At 35.0% G+C, this 18,166-nt stretch overlaps 1 protein-coding gene across 1 annotated transcript in view; it reads left to right on the forward strand.

Moving 5' to 3' along the window:
• Positions 1 to 18,166, forward strand: part of SEMA3A (semaphorin 3A) — a 227,304-nt gene that overhangs the window by 188,579 nt on the left and 20,559 nt on the right. The window contains exons 12-13 of the mRNA XM_059932864.1: positions 2,193 to 2,284; positions 16,696 to 16,737. Coding sequence (XP_059788847.1) covers positions 2,193 to 2,284; positions 16,696 to 16,737 — 134 coding nt within the window. The remainder of the gene's footprint in view (positions 1 to 2,192; positions 2,285 to 16,695; positions 16,738 to 18,166) is intronic.

The following is an 18,166-nucleotide window of genomic DNA, read 5'->3' on the forward strand; positions in this document are numbered from 1 at the left end:
GCTTGCTTCCGGCTATTTGACCAAAGAAACCTAATCATGAATTTTCAGTTCTTCTTGGACGCAAGCCGTCTTTAAAGGAACCAATTTCATGAGCACGTTGAATGTCTGATGATGTGGATGGCTATCGGTCAGCACAGAACAGGGTCATCTGTCAACAAAGTAAATTGATTACAGTAATTTTATCTTTTAAGTAAGTTACACATTGATCCTAGTTGAGTAACCTGATTCAATTGGTGTGAAATTGTTTGAAATACTACTCAGTAAAACTTGATCTGGGACACAGATAAAGTTATTTTGGGGTATTGGAGACTGATCAGAGGCACTGAGTATATTAACCTAATTTACCTTTAATCTTTGGTGTTAAGAGTAGTCTAAGGTCCTGTAAACAGAAGGATCTGCTTAAAAGAGGGATTTTTTTTTTTGACTTTACAAGGGATACACTAGCAACCTTTGTTGGTCTCATATAGCACATCATATTGATCCCCTGAAAATGGTTATCTGTGGTATGAATACATTGAATTATTTTTCTGGTGTAACTTTAGTGGTAAGATTTTCTTCTCGAATAATTAGACTGTTTAATTTGATTAAAATGAGCCAATTGAAGCTAAAAATAATTGATCAACTGATCAGAAACGGAATGTTGAAGAGTCAAATTTTTGAATTTAATAAATCCCTGTTCTTTATTCTATCAAGAATAGGAACCCATCTGTAAATACTGGAAAATAGTAGCTTCTTAACCCAACTTAGAGTAAAAGTGCCAGCTCTTATCATTAAAACAATTTGTCTCTTTTAACAATGAATAAACAGTGCTTTAAATCTCTATAAAATGTATTCATTTTAACAGTTTTCATTATTTATGGTTCTGAATTTAAAAATTTTTTAGTACTCTGAAGTTGATTGAACAGCATGTTAATTAAACCAGTTTGCTAACCAAAATTGATTAGCCAGTTATTGAAAAGCCACTGTAATAAGTAATCCAGGGTGTTTACTTTGAGAAATCAGATTATTGTCATTTATCAGGTAATGGTCATTGAGCTGTTGTTAGGGGCCTCTAACTACTAGAGTCTTCCTCGTGGGAAGAAGATGAGCAGCCAGGCTCTGAGGCTCTAACTACTTTTGTTGCTTGACAACATTCCTTCCATTTTGCTTATGAAGTATTCATGGTAGTTCCTGGTTACATAACAAAAATGGGAAAAACCTGCAATGTCTAACTGGTCATTTTTTTCTTTTTTTAGTTTATTTTGTTATAGAATGAAAGATTCTTTAAATTAATTCTATAGTGCTTTACAATTTTCAAAAGTTTCACACAGATGATTTCATATAACCCCATAATAACCCTTTTTTTCCCCTACCCCTATATTGCCCCTCCCCCTTCTGCCTCCCCACTGGTAACCACTCATTTTGTTCTCTGTATCTGTGAGTCAGCTTCTTTTTTTGTTATAGTCACTAATTTGTTGACTTTTTAGATTCCATATATAACAGATATCATACAGTGTTTGTATTTCTGTCTGACTTATTTTACTTAGTATAATGCCCTCCAAGTCCACCCAAGTTGCTATAAATGGCAACATTTCTTTCTTTTTTATGGCTGAGTAGTAGTCCATTGTATATACATATACCACATCTTCTTTATCCATTCATTTGTTGATAGCAATTGTAAATAGTGCTGCTAGGAACATTGGAGTACATGTATCTTTTTGAATTAGAGTTTTGGGGTTGTTTTTTTTTTTTTTTTTTTTTGGCTATGTACCTTGGAGTGAAATTCCTGGGTCATATGCTAGTTCTATTTTTAGTTTTTTGAGAAACCTCAACACTGTCAAACTGGTATTATTTTTAGTTTAGTTTTGTTTTGTTTTTGAGACACCTGATAGTTGAGATTAAAAATACAAATAATCCAACCTAGTGATTATTATATATATATATTTTTTAATTACACAGGTTTAGGATAAAATCATCTCCAAAACTTCAGATATTTCTAAAAATCCAACTATTTTTATTCCATAGCTATATGTTTATACTTTATCTAGTTTCATGAAATGCATTTGTATATATTACTAATGCTGTAACAATAAAATAAATTTTAAAATGCTGACGTCAAAATGTTCTTTCTGGTCAAATACTGATTTCATTCATTAACACTAAACTCTGTTCAGATCTATTTAAATTGTGGTCTTCTCCACTTTCTTTCAAAGATGTTGGAACCGTTCTTAAAGTAGTTTCAATTCCTAAGGAGACTTGGCATGATTTAGAAGAAGTTCTGCTGGAAGAAATGACAGTTTTTCGGGTGAGTGCTGCTTAATTTCAAGTGTCAACAAGTTCCCTTGTATGTCTTTCCCCCAGGACAGCTGCACAGCGAACTTGGTATGGACAAGCAGTCTAGCATAGCCTTCTAATTAGCTTGTCAATTAGAAAGCCAGACACTAGTCAAAATAAACCTTGAAACTTTCAATGCTAGTTAAATCACAAAATGTAAAGAAATATATCCTTGGCTCATATTTTGTTTTCTCAATGATAAATTATATGATTTACATTTTATATTGTTTATGTAAGTTACCTCAATGAACAAACCCTGTGTGCCTCCTACCCTCCAAATCCCCTCTTTCACACTTAATGGTATAACTGGGATGATAGGTAACTTCCATGAATGTCTTAAAGGAAATACATTCAGAATGATAACGGAATGAAGACATTTTAATAATTTTTTAGCTTATTTGTGAATTGTTTTATCATATTTTCCTAAAGAAATCATTTGTTAGCAAAAAAAAGTTTCTGAGGTTTTTATATCACTTGTGGAAAATCTGTTATGAATTCCTAGTCTACACAATTAAGAAGAGTACAGATAGTTGCCCTTTTGTCCTGAATCACTGATGGCCCAAGTAGGTTTATATAGGATTGGGGGTAGAGGCAGCAGTATATGGATTGAAGTGAGGGAGGAAAACTGAAGTAATGTAACATACACCACAGTGTTCTGTTGTTCCTTTTAGAAAGCCAGCTAGGGGGAAGAGTTTGAATTGAAGCACACCTTGATATAAATCATTTATGAAATATAACAGAGAAATAGATGCCTATCAAAGGTGTTATTTCAGTTTTTGATAAAAAAGAAGGCAAAAGTCTGAGACATTTATAACTGCAAAATAAACTGGAATTAGAAGAATTTCATGGACAGAAAATGAGAAAAAATTAGATCTAGTCTCACAATTTAAAATTATCTCATTTAGTCTCCAGAAATCTCAGATACTTTATCTATAACATGAAGTGGATGGATTAAAGTTTTCAGTTGATTAAATATTTTGATTGTAAGCAAAGTCTTCCCAAGACTTCTTTTAGCCCTATACTTGTAGACCAGTTTATTAACACAATAGAGCTCTTGCTCACTATTCAGTAATACTTTGAAGAGAAAATAAAGTAAAATATGGCAAGCTTTTAGTATATATATTGATTGAAGTAAAATTATGATTAGCTTTGAAACAGATAACTGGTACATCATGACACAGACATCTTGTAATAACTAAACAATGTTCTAATGGGAAGGGCTTAGGTTCTTCAGTCATAGCTACATGGCAGTTCTATTTGGAACACATACAGTCCCTCTGAGCTTCCCTAGCAGGAAAAATGATACCTACCTCGCAAAGAAGCTAGAAGAATTAGAGACAACTATATGTAGAACATCCGGGACAGTGTCAGCTCCTGTGCTCAGAATCTTATTGTCAATATAATTTTACTTGTTTTAGTTTGTCTACACTGAATATAAGCCACATTCTCAGGAGCCTTCTCTACTAATCCTTGGTTTAAGTCTTAAAATAACACAATCATCATAATTCTAGTATGATTTTTAAAATCAGGCACTTGGATCTTACTTTGTCTGGTATAGAATGATGACTAATCCCTATCTTTCACCAAGTCCCATTTCATTATTTACGCATTGATACTTTATCCTACAAATTCAAAAATACAGTTATGCAAATAGACTATGTCAGTAATACAGAGCCCATCTAGATTTAGCAAACAAATTATGGGCACTGAGGGGCAGATACATATATTGCTGTCTTGTGTCCATTGTTGTGTCTCCAGAGCCTGAAGTGTGTTTTCAACCTACATTTATTAAATGAATAAAGGAATCAGTATTTATGCAAAAATGAAAAATGAGAAATTAAAGAGTTTAAGGTCTTCCTTAGGGAGACTCCGCTTAAAGTGAGGTGCCAGAGTATGAGGAAGATAAACCGAGAACAGCAAAAAGTTATCCTGCTGATTATATCCCATATTATTCTAGTAGAAAAAAATTTTTACCAATTCTGTATTTTTGGAAATCTATATTACCACCACTGTTGCAAATGAAGTTACAGGAATACTAAAATATTGTTAACTTTAGAATTTCTTAACTATTTCCAGAATCTTTTACTTTTGAATTTGTCATGGTTCCTTTGCATATTCCCCTTCAGTTATAGTATATGATTATAACAAGTTCCATTTACTAATTCAACTGTAAACAAACATGTCTACCGTGGTCCTGGCACAATGCTGAGTTCTGGTGATTCAGAGATGAACACTATAAACATGGTCCCTGACCTTGTGTAGCTTAGAGACTCTTCCATATTATCCTTCATAGTTTCAAGTACTTAACTTATTATCTTTTAGTACAATTAAGTTTTATCTTGTAGAATTGTATCATTATGTCATGCCATTTAAAAAACTAAGGTTCTTTTTATCTATTATTTAATTATTTTCCAGGATTTTATGAATCAGAATATGTATAATTTTGCAGTAATACTGTATTCTAGCTAATTTTCATTCCCTACATCTCTGGGATTTTAAGTTTACGTTTCACATCTTATCTATGTTTTTTAATAGTAAATCAAATTTTAGTTTAAAAATATTACTTTAAGCTGATCTATTAAATGACTTTTAACAAAATCTTGGGAGGTTGGAAGCCAACCATCTTGCCAACACAAATATTTAATGTCTATTAGATTTTGTTAGTGTTTTGTAGTTTCCAGAGAAATACACAGCCAAATTACACCTATGATAACTATTGAATGACTTTTTTGTGGTTTTTTAAGATATCATGAGAGAGGTTCTTTATTCAGTTTTTAACAATTAGGTATAAATACGTAATATTGTGCTTTCATGGAAATGATTGTTTATGAGTTTATAATATTGTTAAAAGGTTGTTTGCAACATGGGACACATCTTCCAGAGATAAATGTTCCATTTTTCTCCCATATTCTGTGCTATGCATTGTTGTCATTATTATTTCTTTGGCACTCAAGTAGACAAAATGTATTTGGGCAGAGTTTAGAGAAATATTTTCTTTCAACATTCTATTCTATCAGGCAAAGTTCATACATACATTGTGGTCTAGCAAGTGGAATATTTCACTGTCAAACTTTGTTTAATTTTGCAGAAGAAGGGCAAAAAACACATTAAAGCAATTTCTATATACACTGAAACAAGCAGAGAAATGTTACAGTTTCTGTGTTTTTATTTGAGCCTTGCAAGTCATTCCATTTAACATAAAATAAAATTTGAAAGGGTTAACTTGAGCACTGTGGCAGTTTGACAAGGTAAATAGACAAGGAACAGATTTAGGGTCCTGGTGGTATCTGATAGTCTTGGATTTTAAAAAGAAAGACATTTAATGTCAACCAACCAGTTAATTTTAGCATAATATCATCTCCAGGAGACCATGTTCATTATGTGTCTTTGCTAGACTGAATAACCAAACCTCATATAAAATCCGGAATTAAAGCCAGTACTATGTCCATTGCCATCTTGAGGTTGGTTTTAGGAAAACACCCTGGCTAATCACAGAACATTCCAGTGGTTCCAGTTACATCTAAGATACTTTTTTTTCTGGGTGAAATCAAATCCCGATCCAGAGTATAGAAAGAAAAATGTTCCTCAGTAATAAAATTTCCATTTTAGAGTAAAATTTTTGTAGGTAACAAGATGTGAGATAAAATTGGCCTTGGTATAGGACTCTAGAAATGACTTTAAATAGCAATTATATATTCAAAATGGTATCAAAGTACTAAGACACAAACCTGATTCCAAATATTACTTGTAACCATAAATTTATGTTTGAATCTCATTTACTATGTGATTCCAAACAAGTTGGTTAAAGTCAGTTGAGCCTCCACTTCTTCATTTCATAAATTTTTTGTTTTTTTAAATGAAGATTACTGGTAAATTGTAGCTATTTTTAACTAGTTATACAAATGAAAATCTCATTTAAAATAAATGCTTGAAAATTCTACACCTATACCTTGTTAAAAAAATATTCAAAAGGTATGAAAACCAGACTTATGCTGATTTTTACTTTACTCACATCGAGATTTTTTTTTTCCAGTCCAAAGAGGGTTTTACTTTTGAGACAGTGGGGTGTTCAAGTCACAATGCATTTAGTACAGTGGGTTTTATTTATAGTCCTATTGACTGCAAAGGATTGCAAGGCAGTTACGTTGATAATGCATGCATTTTAAACCCAATTTATGCAATATTCCATGAACAGCTGAGCAAATAAATGAAAGAGTTTAATTTTCATTCAAATGTAAATCATAATTGATGCTTTCCAAAACCTAGTCTATTAACTCATTCTAAAGGAGCATCAGCATGCGTAGCATCCAAGGAGCTCTGTCAGATTCTCCTGGGATCAGCAGGTTGAAAAGCTCTGCAAGTGTGCAAGTTTAATAAGGACTAGATTAAAATATCTGAAAAAATTTTTTAGCAAATTAGAGTCATAGAAAATCTTGAAAAGATGCTAAGTTTTTAATTTCATTTTTACTTGAACTCCAATTAAATTTGCACTTGAAACCAGTTTCATGGAAATGCTTATGAAGCTACATCTGTTTTACATGAAAGTTATATTCACCACCAACTAGGGCTCAGAAAAAAATATAGCTTATTTAAATGGATGTCATCTTAATATATTGTCTATTAAAATTCAACCGCAGGCAGCATATAGCACATCCTATTCCAAACTGTTATTAATTTCCTGGTCTAAAAAATAAGTAAGTTTCTTTTAATTAAGAGCTTCTAGGATCTTAATTGAAGAACGTTAAAATTAAAATATGGCACAATGGAGTTTCTTGTGTATTGGGGTTTGTTTTGTTTTACAATTTATGTATGAAGTGATCATTTCCATCTACCTTACAGACATTTAATTTTTTGTATTGTCAATGAATGTGAAATGTCTGAAAATTCACCAGCTTCACTTTTATATAGTTTCACTGAAGTTTTTAAAAGAACTGAGACATAGCTAACTTTCATTTTAATTATACTAGCTGTTGATTCTCTAAGAAGTACTTTCCTTGTACCTTGGCTCTAAAATTTATTTCATGAAAGTCAATATGAAGTTAGCTGCTTACATAACCACATAACCATTTTTCCTGTGAAACTCTTGGAATGGAAGAAGCTGCTATGGAATATTTTCCTAACTCTTTTAAATTCTTTGTTTGGGTTCACTGATTCCAATATTATATAAACCTAAGTACAATAGTCAATTTTGTCTTTTAAAACTAAAAATCTATGATGAATTGGCCCCTTGATTTTTGTGATTTGATGCTACTAAATTCCAAAGATCTTATTTCTGTATAGAGAAAATTGGTAGATATTTCTTTCATCATAGTTGTCTTTATGATTGACAGTTCCTATAGAAAATTATTTTTAATATCGTTAAACTCTGAAAATGGGAAATTATGGGAAATCCCTAACTTATCCCATCAAATTAATTTACATTCTAAATCATTTGTCTCATTTGTGTCTCAGGCAGGTTGTCTTAAATTTGTTAACAAAATTCTGTGCTCAGCTTAGATGTCAGGGTTCAAAGTGGAAATTTGCAATTCTGCAGTACTCAGCGGGTAATTAAAGCCACAAGAGTGGATAAGCCCACCAGGAACATAATGTGGCATCCAAAGAAGAGTAGAAAGGAGTCAGCAAGGCAAGGCAAATATATGAGGAATGGCTGGAGATAGAAAAGACTGAAAAAGGCTAAGAATAGTCAATAAAGAGTTTCAAGGCATAATGAAATCTAAAGGAAGAAGCAGTCAAGAAGAAATGAGTGCTCAGTAGTGCCATATCAAACAAGAAGTCCAGCAATAATAATAGACTGAAAGCTTCCATTCAGCATCAGTGATTTCTCTTGCTGAGAATCGTAGGCCACCTCTCTAGAGTAAGGGCTAGACTCAGTGGGCTGAGGGATGAATGGCACTGAATGGGACATGAAGAAGTAAAGATGGTGAGTATAGAATATTCAGATTATTTTCAAAGAAATTACAGCTAAGTTTAAAGGATTAAGGAAAAACTTCTTTTAAAGGATGGCCTTCTTTATCTCATATACAAATTCAGTTGAAGGAACAGAGTATAATGGGGAGAGCAAAAGAGATATGAGAGAAAGGGGAAAATTGGTAGGGAATTCATTTATTCATTCATTCACTCATTCATTATTTAACAAATATTTATTGACAACTTGTAAATTACACTTAACCTTTGAACAACTTGGGGGTTAGATGCACCAACCCTCCAGGCAGGGGAAAATCTGAGTATAACTTTACAGTTGGCCCTCCATATCTGTGCTTTTGCATCCATGGATTCATCCAGCGCTGATGGTGTAATACTATAGTATTTACAATTGAAAAAAAATCCACGTCTAATTGGACCCACAAAGTTCAAACCCCTTTTCTTCAAGGGTCAACTGTAGGAGCAACAATCCCAGGTATGTGGCAGTGCACGAAACAGCCCAAAATCCCGGGCCTAAATAAGTGTGTCGGGTGGTAAGGGGGTGGGGAGGGCTGGGGCCAGGGGAAGATAAACAAGAAAACATATGAGAGATTGGTTCACAATGACGGAGTAGAAGGGTGTGCTCTCATTCCCTCTTGCAAGAACACCAGAATCACAACTAACTGCTGAACAATCATCGACAAGAAGACACTGGAACTCACCAAAAAAGATACCCCACATCCAAAGACAAAGGAGAAGCCACAGTGAGATAGTAGGAGGGGTGCAATCACAATAAAATCAAATCCCATAACAGCTGGGTGGGTGACTCACAAACTGGAGAACACTTATACCACAGAAGTCCACCCAAAGGAGTGAAGGTTCTGAGCCCCAAGTCAGGCTTCCCAACCTGGGGATCCGGCAATGGGAGGAGGAATTCCTAGAGAATCAGACTTTGAAGTCAAGTGGGATTTCATTGCAGGACTGTGACAGGACTGGGGGAAACAGAGACTCCACTCTTGGAGGGCACACACAAAGTAGTGTGCGCATCGGGACCCAGGGGAAGGAGCAGTGACCCCACAGGAGACTGAACCAGACCTACCTGCTAGTGTTGGAAGGTCTCCTGCAGAGGTGGGGGGCGGCTGTGGCTCACCGTGGGGACAAGGACACTGGCAGCAGAAGTTCTGGGTAGTACTCCTTGGCATGAGCCCTCCCAGAGTCTGCCATTAGCCCCACCAAAGAGCCCGGGTAGGCTCCAGTGTTGGGTCGCCTCAGGCCAAACAACCAACAGGGAGGGAACTCAGCCCCACCCATCAGCAGCCAAGCAGATTAAAGTTTTACTGAGCTCTGCCCACCAAAGCAACAGCCAGCTCTACCCACCACCAGTCCCTCCCATCAGGAAACTTGCACAAGCCTCTTAGATAGCCTCATGAACCAGAGGGCAGACAGCAGAAGCAAGAAGAAACTACAGTCCTGCAGCCTGTGGAACAAAAACCACATTCACAGAAAGATAAACAAGATGAAAAGGCAGAGGGCTATGTACCAGATGAAGGAACAAGATAAAACCCCAGAAAAACAACTAAATGAAGTGGAGATAGGCAACCTTCCAGAAAAAGAATTCAGAATAGTGATAGTGAAGATGATCCAGTTCCTTGGAAAAAGAATGGAGGCAAAGATTGAGAAGATGCAAGAAATGTTTGACACAGATCTAGAAGAATTAAAGAACAGCAAACAGAGGTGAACAATGTAATAACTGAAATGAAAACTACACTAGAAGGAATCAATAGCAGAACAACTGAGGCAGAAGAATGGGTAAGTGACCTGGAAGACAGAATGATGGAATTCACTGCTGTGCAACAGAATAAAGAAAAAAGAATGAAAAGAAATGAAAACAGCCTAAGAGACCTCTGAGACAACATTAAACGCAACAACATTCACATTATAGGGATCCCAGAAGGAGGAGAGAGAGAGAAAGGACCCGAGAAATATTTGAAGAGATTATAGTCGAAAACTTCCCTAACATGGGAAAGGAAATAGCCACCCAAGTTCAGGAAGCGCAGAGAGTCCCATACAGGATAAACCCAAGGAGAAACACACTGAGACACGTAGTAATCAAATTGGCAAAATTTAAAGACAAAGAAAAATTATTAAAAGCAGCAAGGGAAGAACGACAAATAACATACAAGGGAACTCCCATAAGGTTAACAGCTCATTTCTCAGCAGAAACTCTACAAGCCAGAAGGGAGTGGCATGATATACTTAAAGTGATGAAAGGGAAGACCCTACAACCAAGATCACTCTACCCGGCAAGGATCTCATTCAGATTCGATGGAGAAATCAAAAGCTTTAGAGAAAAGCAAAAACGAAGAGAATTCAGCACCACCAAACCAGCTCTACAACAAATGCTAAAGGAACTTCTTTAAGTGGGAAACACAAGAGAAGAAAAAGATGCACAGAAACAAACCCAAAATAATTAAGAAAATGGTAATAGGAACATCATATAGATAATTACCTAAAACGTGAATGGATTAAATGCTCCAACCAAAAGACACAGGCTTGCTGAATGGATACAAAAATGAGACCCATCTATATGCTGTCTACAAGAGACCCACTTCAGACCTAGGGACACATTCAGACTGAAAGTGAGGGGATGGAAAAAGATATTCCATGCAAATGGAACTCAATAAAAGCAGGAGTAGCAATACTCATATCAGATAAAATAGACTTTAAAATAATGTTACAAGAGACAAGGAAGGACACTACATAGTGATCAAGGGATCAATCCAAGAAGAAGATATAACAATATAAATGTATATGCACCCAACATAGGAGTACCTCAATACATAAGGCAACTGTTGAGACCTATAAGAGAGGAAATCGACAGTAACACAATAATAGTGGGGACTTTAACACCTCACACCAATGGACAGATCATCCAAAATGAAAATAAATAAGGAAACAGAAGCTTTAAATAACACAATAGACCAGATAGATTTAATTGATATTTATAGGACATTCCATCCAAAAACAGCAGGTTACACTTTCTCCTCAAGTGCACATGGAATATTCTCCAGGATAGATCACATCTTGGGTGACAAATCAAGCCACAGTAAATTTAAGAAAACTGAAATCATATCAAGCATCTTTTCTGACCACAACACTATGAGAGTAGAAATCAATTACAGGGGAAAAAACGTAAAAAACACAAACACATGGAGGCTAAACAGTGCATTACTAAGTAACCAAGAGATCACTGAAGACATCAAAGAGGAAATCAAAAAATACCTAGAGACAAATGACAGTGAAAACACGACGATCCAAAACCTATGGGATGCAGCAAAAGCAGTTCTAAGAGGGACGTTTATAGGTATACAAGCCTACCTAAAGAAACAAGAAATATCTCAAACAATCTAACCTTACACCTAAAGGAACTAGAGAAAGAAGAACAAACAAAACTCAAAGTTAGCAGAAGGAAAGAAATCATAAAGATCAGAGCAGAAATAAATGGCATAGAAACAAAGAAAACAAAAGCAAGGTTCAGTAAAACAAAGCTGGTTCTTTAAGAAGATAAACAAAATTGATAAACCATTAGTCAGACTCATCAAGAAAAAGAGGGAGAGGATTCAAATCAGTAAAATTAGAAATGAAAAAGAAGTTACAACAGACATGGCAGAAATACAAAGCATCCTAAGAGACTACTACAAGCAACTCTATGCCAATAAAATGGACAACCTGGAAGAAATGGACAAATTCTTAAAAAGGTATAACCTTCCAAGACTGAACCAGGAAGAAATAGAAAATATGAACAGACCAATCACAATTAATGAAATTGAAACTCTGATTAAAAATCTTCCAACAAAGTCCAGGACCAGATGGCTTCACAGGTGAATTCTTTTAAACATTTACAGAAGAGCTAACACCCATCCTTCTCAAACTCTTCCAAAAAATTGCACAGGAAGGAATACTCCCAAATTCATTCTATGAGGCCACCATCACCCTGATACCAAAACCAAAGATACTACAAAAAAGAAAATTACAAACCAATATCATTCATGAATATAGATGCAGAAATCCTCAACAAAATACTAGCAAACAGAATCCAACAACACATTAAAAGGATCATACACCATGATCAAGTGGGATTTATCCCAGGGATGCAAGCATTCCTCAGTATACGCAAATCAATCAATGTGATACACCATATTAACAAACTGAAGAATAAAAACCATACAATCATCTCAATAGATGCAGAAAAAGCTTTTGACAAAATTCAATACCCATTTATGATAAAAACTCTCCAGAAAGTGGGCATAGAGGGAAACTACCTCAACGTAATAAAGGCCATATACAACAAACCCACAGCAAACATCATTCTCAATGGTGGAAAACTGAAATTATTTCCTCAAAGATCAGGAAGAAGACAAGGATGTCCACTCTCACCACTATTATTCAACATAGTTTTGGAAGTCCTAGACACGGCAATCAGAGAAGAAAAATAAATAAAAGGAATACAAGTTGGAAAAGAAGTAAAACTGTCACTGTTTGCAGATGTCGTGATACTATACATAGAGAATGCTAAAGATGCCACAAGAAAACTACTAGAGCTAATCAATGAATTTGGTAAAGTTGCAGGATACAAAATTAATGCACAGAAATCTCTTGCATTCCTATACGCTAATGATGAAAAATCTGAAAGAGAAATTAAGGAAACACTCCCATTTACCATTGCAACAAAAAGAATAATATACCTACGAATAAGCTTACCTAAGGAGACAAAAGACCTGTATGCAGAAAACTGTAAGACACTGATGAAAGAAGTTAAAGATGATACCAACAGATGGAGAGATATACCATGTTCTTGGATTGGAAGAATCAATATTGTGAAAATGACTATACTACCCAAAGCTATCTACAGATTCAATGCAATCCCTATCAAATTACCAATTGCATTTTTTACAGAACTAGAACAAAAAATCTGAAAATTTGTATGGAGACACAAAAGACCCCAAATAGCCAAAGCAGTCTTGAGGGAAAAAAATGGAGCTGGAGGAATCAGACTCCCTGACTTCAAACTATACTACAAAGCTACAGTAATCAAGACAACATGGTAGTAGCACAGAAACAGAAATATAGATCAATGAACAGGATAGAAAGCCCAGAGATAAACCCACGCATCTATGGTCAACTAATCTATGACAAAGGAGGCAGCGATATACAATGGAGAAAAGACAGTCTCTTCAATAAGTGGTGCTGGGAAAACTGGACAGCTACATGTAAAAGAATGAAATTAGAACACTCCCTAACAGCATACAGAAAAATAAACTCAAGATGGATTAGAGACCTAAATGTAAGACCGGACACTATAAAACTGTTAGAGGAAAATATAGGACGAACACTGTTTGACATAAAGCACAGCAAGATCTTTTTTGACCCACCTACTAGAGTAATGGAAATAAAAGAAAAATAAACAAATGGACCTAATGAAACTTAAAAGCTTTTTCACAGCAAAGGAAACTATAAACAAGATGAAAAGACAACTCTCAGGATGGGAGAAAATATTTGCAAATGAATAAACAGACAAAGGATTAATCTCCAAAGTATATAAACAGCTCATGCAGCTCAATAACAAAAAAACAAACAACCCAATCCAAAAATGGGCAGAAGACCTAAAGAGACATTTCTCCAAAGAAGACATACAGATTGCCAAGAGGCACATGAAAAGCTGCTCAACATCACTAATTATTAGAGAAATGCAAATCAAAACTACAGTGAGGTATCACTTCACACTAGTTAGAATGGGCATCATCAGAAAATCTACAAACAACAAATGCTGGAGAGGGTGTGGAGAAAAGGGAATCCTCCTGCACTATTGGTGGGAATGTAAATTGATACAGCCACTATGGAGAACAGCATGGAGGTTCCTTAAAAAACTAAAAATAGAATTACCATATGACCCAGCAATCCCACTACTGGGCATATACCCAGAGAAAACCGTAATTCAAAAAGACACATGCACCCCAGTGTTCATTGCAGCACTATTTACAATAGCCAGGTCATGGAAGACACCTAAATGCCCATCGACAGACGAATGGATAAAGAAGAGGTGGTACATATATACAATGGAATATTACTCAGCCATGAAAAGGAATGAAATTGGGTCATTTGTAGAGACGTGGATGAATCTAGAGACTGTCATACAGAGTGAAGTAAGTCAGAAGGAGAAAAACAAATATTGTATATTAATGCATATATGTGGAACCTAGAAAAATGGTATAGATGAACGGGTTTGCAAGGCAGAAATTGAGACACAGATGTAGAGAACAAACATATGGACACCAAGGGGGGAAAGCGGTGGGGGGTGGGGGGGGTGGTGTGATGAATTGGGCGATTGGGATTGACACGTATACACTGATGTGTATAAAATGGATGACTAATAACCTGCTGTATAAAAAAATAAAATTCATAAATTAAAAAAAAAAAACGTGTGATGCCTCTGCTGCTGTCCTCATATTCTGTCAACCTCACCTCTAATTCCCACTGTGTGTCTTTCACTTTTTGCCCCAGCACTTCCCTGACAGGCAAGAGGGCAAGCAAGAGTCACAACTGAGGGTGTGGGAGATTTAACAACCCTGGGGGCATCCAAAGAGTAATGGAATATTTCCATATTTATATATATATACAACTTTTCTTGGCACAAGCCTTAGAGGATAGTTTTGAGAGTCATTGTCTACTATCCTCAGATTTTGTCTCAGTGGTGACTTACATGACCTACTTTTTATTGACTTTTCCTCCCTCCTCTCAATCCTTAGTTCCTTACTCCTCCTCCCTACCTTCAGATAAGAGCTTTGAGGTATAGGAGGAAACTCACCTCCTATACCTATATGACTCAAGATAAATGTCATATATAAATCATATATATACATAGATGTCATATATATGTATTTCTAGATAGTGATAAGCACTCAAGAGAAAAACTAAAGGAAAGGATATGGGAGTGTGTGTGTGTGTGCACATGTGTTGAGTGTGTATGTTGTGCATGTGAAAGAGAGGAGAGATTTGAATAAACACTATGTGATGAGCACATTTGTAAAGTTATTTCATATTTATTCATTCATTTAATCGTCTCAGCAATCCTATGAGGAAGGTACCATTGTACTCATTTTTCAGATGAGAAAACTAAATTAGAAAGAGATTCTATACCACACCTAATACCACACTTCTGGCCAAGTTTGTGTTACTACTATTTGAACCCATACATTTGACCCCAGAGTGTAACTCCTTACCCTTTCTTCAGGGCTTAACTTCAGTCACCTACACAGAGGGACCTTTTAGGATTTTGTTCTTCCCACCTAAGCCTCTTTGTTATCAGCTGTCTCTGAAACCCCCCAGCCATCTCTTCTTAGAGTTGTGTTTGTCATTGATGAGACATAGGATGGAGCACAGTTAAATGAAAGTGAATCTAAGAGTATAAGCGAATGCATTCAGGTGACTAGCCTTTTGATGGTCTAAGTTCATCAAAGAACAGCCTTTATTTATGCAACCTACATATGTTTATGATAAGCTTTAGCAGAACACTTTATCAAAGTGTATGTGATTATTACTTCCCTAGTCATGACTGCTCTAGATTAGCCTGTTGATAGAAATTAAAGAGATTATGTTCTCCAGCAGAGACCTGAAGTGTAGGCCTTTGCATCTTAGTCATTTTAATAATAAAGAAATAATCTCATCCCAACTGAGCTCTCACAGTTCTTGACAGCTGGAAACCAGCCTAGTACTCTCAGCTCATCCTTGGCGCTATTAGGAGCTGGCCTGGCAGTCTCACCTATGCCATGGTGGTGTTCTCCAGTTGAGCATACAAATTTTCACAGATCCCCAACATCAGATGGGGCCATTCTCAGACCATTATGAATCAAAAAAAAAAAACAAGACCATTCTGTAATCATGTCTGAATATCTGAACACAGAAAAGAATGTAAACGTTGTCCAAACCATAAAACTGACCAAATATCTCCCTACCCTGCCCTAGTGAGTGATTGTTACTTTACCTATCACTACTTTAGCTTCACTCTGTTTTTCCCTCCTAAATAAGACTTATGAAGATACCTAATCATAGAATTACTTCTGCTTTTTGACAGCATCCAATGCAAAGCAAAGCCTTACTTCCTGGAACCCTTCCTTAAATCACCTAACACAAGCCCAAAACATATAAGTCCTTTCCATCCCTCTCTTACTGAGCTTCCCATGCACAGTGGGCAATAAAGCCAACCTGATTCATGGGTATGTTTCTAATGGTCGTTAACTGGGGGATGCACTTATTGTCTGCTCCATACATACAACACTTGTCTATGCAATTCCTTTTACATGTCTTATTTCCCAATTATAGTGCTTCTTACAGGCACTGAAGTTATCTTTCTGAAAATTTATGTTGGTATTCTATGACTTTTCTAATAGACTAAACAATTCACATTTTGTTTTTCTTCTTTAGGAACCAACTGCTATTTCAGCAATGGAGCTTTCCACTAAGCAGGTACTATCATTATATATTACAGTATATACAATATTCTATATTTTGTTAATTTTATGTTTCAAATAGATAAATATGTTCCATCAGATTTTATGGATTTATTAACAGTTGTTCAAAAAAACAAGACAAAAAATTCTTACAATAACTAGTAGGAAACTAAAGATAATTTTCATTGCCCTCATGCTTTTGACCAGTCTCATATATGTCCTATAAATATATTTCTTAGATCACTATTTGTTGTAAATTTTCATTTATAGCATTTCTTTTTTGGTCATTATAATATAATTTACTCAGTAATTATTTTCATCTATCTATCCTTTAAAATAACATTGGTGAATATTTCAGAATATAAATAAATTTATAATTTAATTTGTATGTATAAACAAAATACATTATATAGGCTAATAAAATTATGCACTGGACTATGTGTTTTTGGAGGATTTTTACTTAAAAGTTAATCTTACTTTTTCAGTAGTATTGTGTGCTAGAGAAAACATTTAGTTTGGCTAAATATAAAAGGGAAGCAGCAAAATGGTCTCTGCCAAATGATGTTATTAAACTCCATGAATTCAAAGGTTAAGGGCAGCGTGTTAATAGTCTTTTCATTCACGTTGAATGAATGCTTTGGCAAGACTCTTAAGAAACACAAATGACTTCTAAACGCTAAATGATATGGGCAAAACAAATATAATTTTAACTTCTAATGAATTACCTTTTCAACATAAATGTTACCTAGCCTTTCTATCCAGTATATCAAAGGTAACTAAAAAGAAAAAAATGGCTTGGATCCTGAGTTGAAATTAATTATTAAATAACCTAGAAGAAAAAGCCAGGAAGGAGTAGGGAGCCCTTTACTCACTGTAAACTTACATACAAGTTTTGTATGAAAACTTAGATACAAAATTATTGAATCTGAGAATGATTTGGTGAATCTTATTTCTTAACTGTTTACATGTTTTATCTCTGACCATGCATTATTCCTCATACAGGATGCTAAAATACTGTGCCACTAAAACTCAGTATATATCCTTTACACACATTCATATCAAAATAGATTGATAATCTCCAAGTTATTTAGAGAAATCCAGAGTGCAGATATTATTGACCTGATACTGTCATCTTACACTTCATAAGTGTGTGTTCACCTGTTCTTGTAATCTAAAAATTGTCAAATGTTGGCAAAGAAATCTGGGGATTTCCAGGATAGTAGCTAGACCAGGATATTCTTTCCTGTAATGATTTTTTAAATTATTTATTTATTTTCTGCTAGACTTCTTTGTCAACATTAATTACATTGCATCTAGTTTTGTAAAATATTTCTTTCTGTTTTAACATGTTTAAACCTACCTTAAGAATTGCCTATTAAATGCAACACATTTCACCAAAAAACAAACACAAACAATTTATCAACCTAAAATACTGTGTTAGAAGA

The sequence above is a fragment of the Balaenoptera ricei genome, chromosome 9 (genome assembly GCF_028023285.1).
Source record: "Balaenoptera ricei isolate mBalRic1 chromosome 9, mBalRic1.hap2, whole genome shotgun sequence".
NCBI classification, from domain to species: Eukaryota; Metazoa; Chordata; class Mammalia; order Artiodactyla; family Balaenopteridae; genus Balaenoptera; species Balaenoptera ricei.